Source organism: Thamnophis elegans, chromosome 2 (assembly GCF_009769535.1).
Source record: "Thamnophis elegans isolate rThaEle1 chromosome 2, rThaEle1.pri, whole genome shotgun sequence".
Lineage (NCBI taxonomy): Eukaryota > Metazoa > Chordata > Lepidosauria > Squamata > Colubridae > Thamnophis > Thamnophis elegans.
The window spans coordinates 152,057,259-152,070,976 of record NC_045542.1 but is presented as its reverse complement, the minus strand read 5'-3'; the positions used below and the strand labels follow the sequence as shown (position 1 = coordinate 152,070,976).

At 40.1% G+C, this 13,718-nt stretch overlaps 1 protein-coding gene across 1 annotated transcript; it reads right to left on the bottom strand.

Annotated features, from left to right (window-relative positions):
- Positions 1 to 2,566: 2,566 nt before the first annotated feature.
- Positions 2,567 to 9,847, bottom strand: LOC116524088 (vomeronasal type-2 receptor 26-like). Its single transcript, XM_032239173.1, has 3 exons — positions 9,710 to 9,847; positions 6,330 to 6,588; positions 2,567 to 3,468 (listed from the first exon to the last, which is right to left on the bottom strand). Exons 1-3 carry the CDS (start codon positions 9,845 to 9,847, stop codon positions 2,567 to 2,569), a joined length of 1,299 nt encoding a protein of 432 aa, XP_032095064.1.
- Positions 9,848 to 13,718: the final 3,871 nt, after the last annotated feature.

Here is a 13,718-nt window from a genome sequence, read left to right as displayed (position 1 = left end):
CAGTTAATGGTTTTCCCAAAGATACTTTTTAAAGAGGCAACTGGACTTTCTGTTTTTGCTTTGAAGACATTTTGCTTCTCACACAAGAAGCTTCTTCAGCTCTGATCTGAATCTAATCTCATAGCCAAAAAACATCTGTTCTCCTTTGTTACTCTTACAGTAAATGAGAGAAATCCTACAAGCAAGTTAAGCCAAACTTTACATACATACATACATACATGCATGCATGCATGCATACATCATATACCTGGGAACCAAAAAGGTGTGACTCTTGCAAAGGAATGACAGGATTTTCCTGATATGTTGGGAGGCAATCTTCTGATTGACATGCTGCATCAAGTTAGAATAGAGTAGGATAGGGTAGGGTAGGATAAGATAGGACATGACAGGACAGGACAGAACAGAGCAGAACAGAATAAGAGAGTTTGAAGGGACCTTGGAGGTCTTCTAGTCCAATGTCCTGCTTCGGCAGGAAACATTATACCATTTCATTCTTGTTGAGTTCATTCTTGTTGAGTGCTAGGCTCTTTGATTTGGTAAACAATTGGAGGGAGAAAATGTTTCTCCTCTTTCCAGATAATGTAGAGGTGGTTAAGATAGGTTTGACACTACAAGGACAGAAATCAAAATTAGGACAATCTAGAATCCTGATTCAGCATAGTGAGTGAAACTGATCAATATGTGAATAAAAATACATTGCAATTGCATTTGGGAGGGCTTTGCTTTTCCAATGCTTTCTGAATATCCAAAGAGAGATTATGTAGAAGGCAGAAGTAATGGCATTGAGAAACTATTACCAAGACAAGGTCAGACAAAAGTAGCAGGTTGTATGACATATATGACATAGCTTTCCTAATCTGTAATATATTGAAGGGTTAACTGACAAAAAGACAAAGACAAAGAAAAGGCACATGCACAAAAACAAATTTATATAGGTACATTTATAGGTAAAGGCTTATGTAGATATAGCTAAAAAAATTCCCTGTCAGTCATGATGAACCCACGGGGAGGTGCTCATCTTTGTTTCACAAATGAAGAGCCAGCTTTGTCTGAAGATACTTCCATGGTGATGTGGCTGGCATGACTATACACTGAAGATCCATGGAACATTGTTACTTTCCCACTGAAGTGGTACCTGTTATCTACTTGCATTTACATGTTTTTGAATTGTTAGGTTGGCAGGACACACACACAGATACTATATATATATATATATATATATATATATATATATATATATATATGTATGTATGTATGTATGTATGTATAGATAGATAGATAGATAGATAGATAGATAGATAGATAGATAGATAGATAGATAGATAGATAGATAGATAGATAGATAGAAATGGGTATGGATATATGGATAAAAAACAGGAACCAATTTTAATAGTCATAAGCACACCTTCATTTTCACATTAGGTATCTACATTATTTTTCTTTCAAATCATTCAGAATTGTAACTATTTTCCTTTTGATTGAAGACTGTCAAAATAATAATTTGTCTCATTAAGTTATTCAAAAGGATGGAGAAAAAAATTAAAGTTGTTCCAAAGTTCATCTTGATATTTTATCTATTCTTAATATATAGAATCCTATCTGTCTCTTTGTTTTTCTCTGCCTCGATCTCTCCCTTCTATCTATCTTGTTATCTATCTCTGAGAAATCTTACATCATCTAGACAGGAGAGATCAATCAGATATATATTTGAAATAAACGATTTTTTTAAAAAAAGTCAGAACATCATCCCAGAAAATAAACGATAACACCAATGTATCTAGCAGCAAAAATACACATCATCATTAGCCATAGTCTTTCATTTGCTCTAAAATCATATCAGAATTTTATTAATGTCATTGATGATGTTATGATTTAACATGAATTCAGATTGTGACAATTGAAAAATATTATTAATTCAAATATTGAATTGTTTTAGAAACTTTACTATTCAATTATTATAATTCAAAATTCAAATGGAGTGGAAAGAGAAGGTATAACACATTATACTACATGTAAACTACCATATTTTTCAAAGTATAAGATGCACTGGTGTTTAAGACACACCATGATTTTGAAGAGGCAAATTTTTATAAAAAAGTTTTTGCACTCTGCAGATCTCCCAAAATGGGCCTGTTTTTCATGAAAATAGGCCCAGTATTATTTTTAAAGGGGGCATAATAGCCTTTAGGAGGCTTGTAGAGTGCTCCTGGGTGGTAAGGGTGGGCAAAAATGACCAAACATGGCCCATTTTTTCATGAAAATGGATGCATTTTTTGTCAAAAAAGTGGCATGCATACCCTGTAGGAAGCTTCCAAAGTGCTCTTGGGGGCGGGGGCGGGGGGGGGGGCAAATTGAGTGAAAAACATACCCCAGCCCCCAAGAAGCCTCCTAAAGGTTATGCATGGTCATTTTGGTGAAGGGGGCAGGGTTTTAGGAGGCAAAAATGCTGTATTCAGTGTATAAGACACATCCAGATTTTCAGTCTCTTTTTTTAAAGAAAAAAGGTGCATTTTATACTCCGAAAAACATGGTGTACAAAACATGGTGTACACCAACATAAGGAACCTTAATGTTTTTTCAGCATCAGATGTTCTTTGGTGTTCATGGCAGGTCTCAGGATAATAATGTAGCATTTGGGGATAAAGATGCAACCCAGTAAACCCAAGCTGGAGGCCAGGATGGAGAAGATCTGCACAGCCACCATATATTTCCCTTTAGTGCTCAGGTAGGTGGGGACAAAGGAGATCCAAACACTGCAAAAAACCAACATGCTGAATGTGATCAGTTTGGCTTCATTGAAGGAACCAGGCAGCTTTCGAGCCAGAAATGCCACAAAGAAGCAAATGGCAGCCAGGAAACCCATGTAGCCAAGGGCAGAGTAGAACATGGTGACAGAACCTTCATTGCATTGCAGCAGGATCTGTTCTGGTTGGGAATGAAAGTCAGAATCTGGGAATGGGGGAAAGATTCCCAGCCATATGATACAGATACATACTTGAATACCAGAGCAGGATAAAACAATAGAGTTGGGTAGACCCTTCCCCAGCCATTTCCTCATGCTGCTGCCTGGGTTCGTGGCCAAAAATGCAACTACCACCATTACAGTCTTGGCCAACATGGAAGAGATGGCAACTGAGAAAACAATACTGAAAATGGTTTGTCGAAGGAGACAGGTCATTTTCATGGGGCGACCGATGAATAGAAGGGGGGTCAAGAAAGCAAGCAAGAGGGATATCAGAAGAGTATAGGTGAGATCCCGGTTGTTAGCTTTGACTATGGGAGTTTGTTGGTATTTAATGAAGATTCCCAGAATAAAGGTTGTGGTTAGTGACAAAGCAATAGCAAAAAAAGCCAGGATCACTCCCAACGTTTCTTCATAGGATAAGAAACTTTTATTTTTGGGAATACACTGATCTCGCTTCTTATTGGAATACTGGTCATCTGGACACTTTTCACAATGGGCTGCATCTGGAAAAAATGGTTAGCATGTATCTGTTTCTGCAGCTGTAGGAGCATAAAAACTGCATCAGAAATCAATTACTTGATTTTCAAGGAATAATATAATATTTCTGCCCAGGGATATCCACATTATACAACATTAGTTAAAATAATGAACACTCTTTTTAAAGGCTGAAGATGAATATGATTTTCAGCGCTCAAAACTTCTTTCCTGAAACCAAGCAGGCAAGTCAATAGATATCAGCAATCTTTCATTATTTATTTTAATGCTCAAATCATCATCCAAATTGGCTCATAGTGCCCAATCTTTGAAAAGTTTGTGAATGCCTTCAAGAAATGTAATGTTTATCTTGCTTCTTGATAAAATGCCCCCAAAAAGCAATAGAGAATTTTGATTGAATCCTGATTTTTTGTTATTTTTGGAGCCACCTACAGTACCTTTTCCCCCAGAGTATGTTCCTTCCATACACATAGAACAGTCGTAGCAGCAAACTGGGGCTCCCTCTCTCACAAGCTTGGTGTAACCCGGGGAGCAACTTTCTGTACATCTTGAATAAGGCACCAACTAAACATAAATAAAAAGATTATTTCAGAGCAATGTATGACTTAGAAGGATTTAGTGAAAACAACTGGTTTCCAGAAGCCCAAGAGCACATTGAGCAAAACCAGTGAAGAAATAATGGCATGAACTTTAATTACTCTACTTGCAAGGGGCAAATGAAAGACCATTTTCTTTCTCTATCAATCTTCGTTGTAGATCCCAAAACAGACTCTTTGCCTTATTCTTTCTTCCAAAGGAACATAGCTCCATTACAAAAAGTGTTTCTCCTTATGGCATGTATGAGAATGCTATACCATATATAGATACATATATTTTTCTCCATCTTTGCTTTCTCAGGAAACCTCCAACATCTAACTTTCTCTCAAACAACTGACCATTGTATCATCATATGTTAATCAAAGGTCGTATTCAGCCAATTTGGACTGGTTCGCCCAAACTGGTAGTGAAAATCATGGGGGGAAATCACCACCCTGCCCACCGGCCCTGACTCTATGCCATACTATTTAGGCACATTTTTGTTGCCGGGCACATGAGCGCAAGCAAAGTGCTAGCACACAAGGCCAGATACATGCATGGAAGGGGCGCCCAAGAAGCAAGCGGACATGTGTAGGGCAAATTGGTGGTAACAAAATGTGAAACCCAACATTGATGTAAATGACTTTTTTAGCTGCCCTCATTTCCCTCACCACATTCTTAATGATACCTTTCTCTTATGCAATTCGGTGGACTAAACCCTTCATATTCTGGATTGTCTCCCAGACAACTGATCTTTGTTTTCCCTTGAAGACATTACGTTTCACATTCCAGAAGCTTCTTCAATTCTCACTGAATAGTGGAGTATGGATTTATATTCCTTCTGTAATTGCTGAATCTATATTCCGTTTACAACACAGTCTTTTCAGAAGATCCATATCTTTCCATCCTCCACCATTCAGTCAAAACTGAAGAAGCTTCTTGGATAATAAGTGAAACATCTTCAAGGGAAAACAAAGTCCAGGTGCCTTCTGCTAATATGAAACTAACTGTTTTGTTTGCCTGTAACTCTCCTGCCTTGTGTTTACTTGGAAGAACCACCTGTTGGTATTGTACATTTATTCATCTATTCTTACATATATAAAGAAATTAATGAACCCAGCTGAATTGGTTATCTGTGTGTGCTTTCTGGTTTTGAATATATGCAACAAACTCTGACAATATCTAATAAATTAATGAGACTTTAAGTTCTTTTATTTGGAAATTATCTTAATTATCCTCAATGAGTATTATTTCTTATTGAGCAGAATAAATTCCACATATAGAGATAAACAGAAGAGCAAAATCCAAGCAGCCTCAACTACTTTGTTAAATAATGTTGGCCATTGGATTGCAGTTTGATTGACAGAAATCTTCACTTCCCAGGAGGCTTGTCTTTCTACATTCCCAATTTTCACCCCCACATCTGATTTGTTCAAAAGTGATGTCCACTGCATGATATCAAAGTCACCAATAGGAACTCCATTTTCTTCAAAATAAATTCCATCTCCGGAAATATTGTGATGTTGGAAGTTTCTCAGGAACCTATGAAGCTGCAGAAACAGAAAAAACATGAAAATTTGATCCTTTGTTCAATATTTTTTCTTGCTATTATTCTGGATTGGAGGTTCTCTGAATAATTCAACCTCTTCAAATCACTATTACCATCTGAAACAGAATGATTCAGCATCAATTGAACCTCAAAGGAGAAGACTTACCTGCCATGGCTGTACAATCTGGGCTGATTGGTGGCATCCAGCCTGCATTTTCCTCTTACTCCATTGGGAGGAAGAGGCAGCACTGAGGACCCAGGCCACAACTTGAATTATTTGGGAAATACTAGAGGAATCCTGAGACAGGATTCTTGCAATCACATCATGGGGTGGGAATTCCCATTTCTCTTTCTCTCTGCATTTTTTCCAAACTTTCTTAGTTAACAGAGGACTTGAATAGGAACATTGGAATGCTTCCTTTCCATACACAAGGACCATAGATGCATAAGAATTAAAGTCATAATACTGAGCCCTTCTCTTTCTATGGATGAGGAAGGAAAACAAAGCATATTTATTTTGGAGATCAACTGAGCGGTCAAAAATATTTACACTTAAAGCTGTCAAAGTTGTTGCAATCCACACCCTTCCCACAATGGATGTATTAGTCATATCAAATGTTTGTATTATTATGGTTAACATTCCAAAGGCCTGAAAATCCAGATGGCATATTATAATTTTTATTTGACTCTTAATAAGAGAAAAGAACATTTTCCTTTTTTCTTGCATGGCAGTTTCTGCAGTACTTGTCTGCATATTTGCTTCTAGGACAGTTCCTGAGAGGACAATGCAAATCCCATTTTTAAGAGTGAGAACTTCCAAGCGTCTTTTGAATTTTTCTCCTCTTTCATTGTCCTGAGAAAGGAGGCCAATCCACGTCCATTGGAAATGCAGGAGAAGCTGGACAATGGCTGAGTAAGGAGGTTCTTGATTTGGGGTCAACCGATATGAAAAAGGCAAATGATGATTTTGCTCAGCCATCTGGTTGATGACACTGTAGTTGATCTAAAGATAAAAGAGAAGGTATTGGTAGTTTGTGCCTGTTTTAATGATAAATGTCAGATAGTAAATCTAAGGACCTTTCCCCACGGCTGAGAGAAATTTCAAACAATAACAGGCACTCCATGCAACTGGTAAACATGGGAAATGAAAAGCTTAGCGAGAGCCTTAGCGGAAGGGATCTTATGGCAAGGGATAAAATGAACCTGTTTAGAAAATAAGTCCGTAACGACCCAAATGATGGTGTGCCCCTGGCTCTCAGAAAGCTCGACAATGAAGTCCATCGAAATTTCTTTCCACGGGGCAACAGGCCGGGCCACAGATTGGAGTAGCCCTTGAGGTTTCCCAGGTGGCCGTTTGGCGGCCGCACAAACTGGGCAACTAGCAACATACTGTTCAATGTCCTTTTTCAAGGAGGGGCACCAGAATTGTCTCTTCACGAGATGCAAAGTTTTCACGAAACCAAAGTGACCCACCAACTTGGAATCGTGAGCACGTTGGAGGACGACGAGATGAAGAGACAATTCTGGTGGCCCTAATTGTCAGCTCCTCTCCATTTGTTAATTAGGAAAGAAAAACCATGAGACTCCATGTGTAGAAATCAAATGTACTTTTGCTAATTAAAAATGGCTAAAAGGCTATGCATAGCGAAGTCTGATTAATTAGGCGCGAAAGCAGTTGATATATAGAAGATCCCATTCCCCACCCCTTGGCATCACAATCCCAGCCCAATCATAAGTCTTCCAAGTGTCAGGTGTGAGATAACTTCAAAAGGCATCATGAAGTTGGAATGTCGGAGCCATTAGTCCAGGCGGGAAATACCCACGCCTGCGCAGTCTGCTCAGTCGGTGAACTCCAGAACTTTCCTCCAGCACAATGAGTAGCCCCTCCCAAATACCAGGCCCTCCCCCTCCCGTTTCATGGCAGCTGAAGCGACAGCAAAGCAGAAGCTGACACTAATAGTCATTTATCATGAACCTTAGTAACTAGTAACTTAGTAAATTCAGTAAAATTTAGTAACTACTTCACTGTTCAGTAAATTCTTAATGTGATGGATGGGCTTGATGAAGTGATACCAGAAAAAAATGTCTTTTCAAAGGAAGTGGCAATGAGTGATTTCCCAAACTGTAGGCTGAACTCCAGGATGTGGGACCCGGAGGATCCCTGTTTTTAAAAACCTGGTTACAGGCAGAGGAAGAGCTCAAGACACTGATCTTCTCTTTGTCTGTAGAAGCCACAGGGGGAACCTGTGGTACTCAAAATTAGAACCCCCTGATTTCTAGATTTAAACCTTAAATATTGAAAGTGTCCTTTTCTTCCTGATTTCCAATGAAACCACTCCATTTACTGTCACGCAAATCTCCCTTGTAGGTACAACGGATTCCTTCCCCCTCCATGTATTTTCCACTCGCCTCCTTAGCTTCCCTGCTGTATTTATGATTGGCAGGGCCCTCTTCTCTCTGGGGCCAGGGAGCAGCCTGAGCACGGGCGGCAGGAAGGGCAGCGGCAGAAAAATCTGGGGCAGCAGTTTTGGGGGAGATGGGGCAGAGGGAGGGAAGATGTGGTTTTGGAGGAGAATAAATCTCTGTCACCATGCAGGAAGGCCCCTGCGGTTGCATCACTAGGTCTCCCTGCAGCCCCCTTTGCATGCTCGCCTTCCCTTAAAACCTGCTCTGCCTCACCTTTGGCCTGCTCCGTACTTAATGAAATCGGCGGGGCCTGGACTGAAGCAGCTGGGGGGGGGGAGCTGCAGGCTTGACATGCGGTGGGCCGAGGTGGGTGGGTGGGAGAGAAACAGAGGCTCTAACGGCAGGACAGGCAGCACCCTCTTTCCGAGCTGCCAGCTAGTCCAGCGCAGACTGACAGAGAAAGAGAGGCAGCCCGTTCTCTGCCTCCTCTTGCAAAGAGACTCAGTAGCCCTCCAGGACCCTCTTCTCTCTCTCTCTCTCTCTCTCTCTCTCTCTCTCTAACACACACTCTCTCTCCCCCTCCCTCCCTCCCTCTCCCTCTCCCTCTCCCTCTCTCTCTCCCTCTCTTCTGGGCTTAGGAACCCACCTCTCCGCTCTCCCATTTCCGGGCTGCAAAGCAGACAGGAAGCCGATATGCTCGGGCTTTGGTGCCTCAACTCGCCGAAGGAAGCTCGGCTCCTATGGTGATCCTGGATCGCTTTTTTCGGGTTTTAAAAAAATAAATAAATCAGGGAGGAGAGGCACAAAACGGAATAGCCAGGCAAAGCCCTTGCTTTGTGGGTAAGGATTTCGTGAGGAGCTTCCAAGCAGGGAGGAGCCTTTGGAAAGAAATGAGTTGGCTTCTCTGCTTTGCTTTTAAATGCACCCATAGGTGTGTGTTTCTCTGTTTTCTTCCCTATCGCTGGTATGAGGCTCTCGCTCGAGGCTGGATGGCCTTTCAGAGGCTTGTTATTTACACACAACACACTATAACCCCTTCTATGGCCCTGTCATTCCAAATAGAGTCTTGCGCCCTGTGAGGGGGCCACCTCCAGCACTCCTCTGCCACCTTCCATGCCTCTTAGCACACCCCTGCCTCCCCCTTGCCTCTTAGCGCCCCTCTAAGTCATCCCTAACTCATCCCACTGCCCACTTTGGAAACCACTGGTAAACAGCCTTGCCAAACTCTTTTCCTAATTCTGAACCAATCAGTGGTTCCGTGTCCTGTTCTCACTGTTGCAAGAAGCACCTGCATATAGGTTTCTCGAGAGACAAATAAGATGGTCTGTTACTCCCATTTCTTTAAGAACTTGTCACAGTTTGTTGTGATCCACACAATGAAAGACTTTAGCATAGTCAATGAAGCAGAAGTAGATGTTTTTCTGGAACTCCCAAGCTTTCTCTCTGATCCTGCATATATTGGCAATTTGATCTCTAGTTCCTCTGCCACTCTGAAATCCTGCCGACACTTCTGGTAGTTCTTGGTCCACATACTGCTGGAGTCTAGCTTGTAGGACTGTGAGCATAACTTTCCTTGCATGTGAAATGAGTGCAATGGTGCAATAGTTTGAACATTCTTTGGCATTGCCCTTCTTTGGGATTGGAATGTAAACTGACCATTTGCAATCCTATGGCCACTGTTGAGTTTTCCAAATTTGCTGGCAGAATGAGTGTAGCACTTTTGCTGCATCATCTTTTAAGATTTTGAATAGCTCAACTGCAATACTATCAGTTCCACTAGCTTTGTTGTTGCTCAGACTTCCTAAGATCCTTTTGTCTTCACATTCCAGAATGTCTGGCTTGAGGTCCGTGATCATCCTATCGTGGTTATCGGGGATGTTAAGCTCATTCTTCTTTGGATCTTCTGTATAATTTTGCCACCCTTCGTAATCTCTTCTGCCTCTGTTAGGTCCCTGCCGTTTTGGTTCTTTATCATGCACATCTTTGCATGAAAAGTTCCCTTCATATCTTTGATCCGCCCTATGCTATTGTTTTTTTCTATTTCTTTCCTGTTCATTTAAGAAGTCATTGCTATCTCTTCTAGCTATTCTCTGGAATTCTGCATTCAATTGGGTGTATCTTCCCCTTTCTCCCTTGCCTTTTGCTTCCCTTCTTTCCTCAGCTATTTGTAAAGCTTCCTCAGACAGCCATTTTGCTTTCTTGAACTTCTTTTTCTTTGGGATGGTTTTAATGTTCTTTCAAAATATTTTATTCAATTTTCACATTCCATTTGCAATCATTTATATACAGGGTATTTACTATAAGAAAAGAAAAAAAAAGAAAAAAAAAGAAAAAGGGAAAACGAACAAGTAAAAAGGAAACACAACTCATCATTCACAACCCCACCTCCTCCATACACCCCATCTACCCCCTCCAACTTTCCTTTCTCCCTCTAACACTCCCCTCCTACTTCCCTTTCCCCTCAAACCTTCCTTCTCCCCTTACTCCCCAGACACCCTCCTTACATTCCCCTTACTCCTTACATTCCCCTTACTCCTTCCTTACTCCTCCCTCTTCCTTCCCTCTACCTCCCTCCTTGGTGTATGCCTTTATTCGAGTGTTGTTTGATCTGATAAAAGTAAAATGAACCAAGGAAAATAATAATAATAATAATAATAATAAAAAAAAAGAACCACCGTATATAAATACATTCTTGTTCTTGTTAAAACTATGTTAACACCCCCCCACCCCACCCCCCACAATCCCCATCCCTAATCCTCCCGACTTCCCAGGGCCCACACCTGGCACTACCTTCTATCTAAAATATCTTGTATACATATGGATTAAAAAATAAAAGTAATATATCAAAAAAAAAAAAAAGAAAAGCAGAGAAAGAAAAAAAAAAGGAAAAAAAAAAGAAAAGAGAAAAGAGAAAAAAGAAAAAAAAAGAAACCACTCTTTGTGTTGATCTCAGCCCCCCATCTTTATCTATGCTTAAATAGTATAAATCATTCTATCTATGTTTTATTCTCATCTCTTACTTCTTTGCTATTTACCCCGACCTTCTGTAGGCTCTCCCGTTCCCTTCCTAAACCTCATGATCCCTTCCAATAAGATTTAAGCAGCGTGGATCATGCCATATATTCAAATATAACTTTACAGACAAGTAATCAAACTTTCCCTTCTAGTAAAATTTAAACAACGTAAATGATCTTTCTTTACCCCTTTTTCAAACAATAATTCAAAATAATCTAACCAGATTTCCCCTTCTTAGTAAGGTTAAGCAGCGTAGATCAGATATTACCTTACACAGGAATCAATTTCTATCTTAAGATAATTCCAACCGACTTCCCCTTCTAATAGGATTTAAATAACTTAGTTCATTCCACATGTATTTTACCCTCATCCCCCACTTGTCTGATATTTACCACTATCAAATTTATACTACCATTTGTTTAAGATATAACTCAGAGCGATTTGTAGCATGAATCATTCCACATATTCCAATAATACTTTCAGCAAGAGTCAGTTAACCTTCTATTTTAAGGTAGTCGCTTCTAACAAAGTTTAAACAACATAAATCATTCCACATTCTTTTTACAGTTATCTTAAGATAATCCCAAGCGGCTTCCTGTTCTAATAAGCTTTAAACAACGTAAATTTTGCCCTCTTCCCTTGCTTGTCTGGTATTTACCTCAAAGAACGTAGTTCATTTCACATGCATTTTACCCTCATCTCTTGCTTGTCTAATATTTACCACTATCAAATTTATACTAGCGTTTATTTGAAAAATAACTCAGAACTATTACAACCAACTTTCCCTTCAAATAAAAGTTAAATAGCATGGATCATATTCAAATAATACTTTCGGCAAGAGTCAGTTAACCTTCTATTTTAAAATAGTCCCATCTAACAAAGTTTAAACAACATAAATCATTCCGCATTCTTTTAACCACTATCAAATTTATGCTAACGTTACTTTAGAATCTAGCTCAAAGTAGTTTCACCCAGCTTTCCCTTCTGATAAAAATTAGTCCACTTTTTCTACCGGAGAGAGGTCTCAAACCCCCATTCAGTCCTCAACTTTAGGAAGTCTTTTGAAGTATCTAAATTCTCGATCTGTGTTCTTCTGCTTCTCCGAGGGAGGAGGGGCTACCCCCTCCATCTTGCAGCCGCATGGCCAGCCGTTTGCTTTCTCCTTCCGCTTGTCTCTCCTCTCTTCCAAGCACGTCAGGAAGTCCCGCCTTCAGAATCCTACAATAGAAATCTTGAGCCTCCGAAACAGAATTAAGACGAAATCTTTGATTCTCAAATGTAACCGTGATGCCGGCAGGGGCCTCCCATCTGTATCGAATCTGTTGACTCCTAAGCTCTTTAGTTAAAAAAGTGTAATCCCTTCTTGCTTTCAACATCTGGAAAGGTATATCTTTGAAGACAATCACGTCCTGGTCATCAACTCGGAGACTGTTATTATGAAACTTTTGCACAATCGCGTTTCTAGATTCTTTTGTAGAGAAATGTATAATTATGTCCCTCGGGAGCTGTCGCTGTTCCGCTATCAATGAGTTCTGGCGATAGATTTTCCGAATCTGCCCATCAAAGTTAAATCCCGGGCTTCCCAGCGCATGGCTGAAGGCTTCAGCAAAGGTCTGTTTCAAATTCTCTTGCTCCTTTTCACGGAATCCTCTGACTCTTATTGAAAATGCCTTCCTATCAAAATTTAGCATCATAAGCTGTTCTTCGTTATTTTTAATTTTTTCTTGTAAAATTTGAATATTGGTGGTCAAGTTAAAATTAGCCTTCTCCAGACTTTCCAATTTGTTCTCTATTTCAGCAGAGTAATCTGACAGGGCAGACACGGCTGCAAACGTATTCACCTTCATTTGATTAACTTTAGATTTTAGATCATCATAAAGTTGCAATACAAATTCCTTAATTTCTTGCTTAAAGGTATTAAGTATTTTAAAGAGATATTCCTGTGTTAAAACTTCTCCAGTAGAGGGCGTAGGAGACAAAGGCTGTGTTTCCAAAAAAGATTCTTTAAATTCTTTAGACACATTTGTAGCAAGACGCTTCTTTGATCTGGGTGCCATAATAAATAAACAAGTAAGCAGCGCTTCGCTCCCCTCTATTTCCAAAGAAAAGAGTTTATTTGTTAAGGAGCGGTCTGCAGGAAGATAAACCCGGCTAAGTACATCCAGTAATCATCCACGGAGAGAAATCGCCATTTTGAAGTCTATTTAAACAAAGAAGTCTTTAAGACGAATGGTGCTGGTATTTAAGATAGTAATAAAAGCATAAATCTCACAGGGGTGGTACCCTCCCGTATCAAATCTAGCTTGAGAAAACTTTGTTTTGTCCTGGGGGGGGCTAGCCTGTCTGGGGCTGCCAAAAAAAAAAAAAGGCAGCTGAGAAGAACTGGCCGGAGATAAAAGCTCCGCTTCGGCTGGATCTAATCTCTTCCACAGCCAAAAAAAAAAGAAAAAGGCTGTGGCTTACGAATAGACCCTAGTCTACGGAGCTATCCTCCCTGCCCCTTTCTTAGCCAAAAAGGGGTGCTATCTATGATCTTATTTAGATATACAGACCAGACCTCTGAGGAGCTCGGTGGAGCCCTCCTCGGCAACAGGCCACGCCCCCAGGAAGTCCTTTGGGATGGTTTTAGTTGCTACCTCTTGTACAATATTGTGAACCTCCATCCATAGATCTAAGAAATCAGATCTAATTTCTTAAATCTGTTTGTCACCT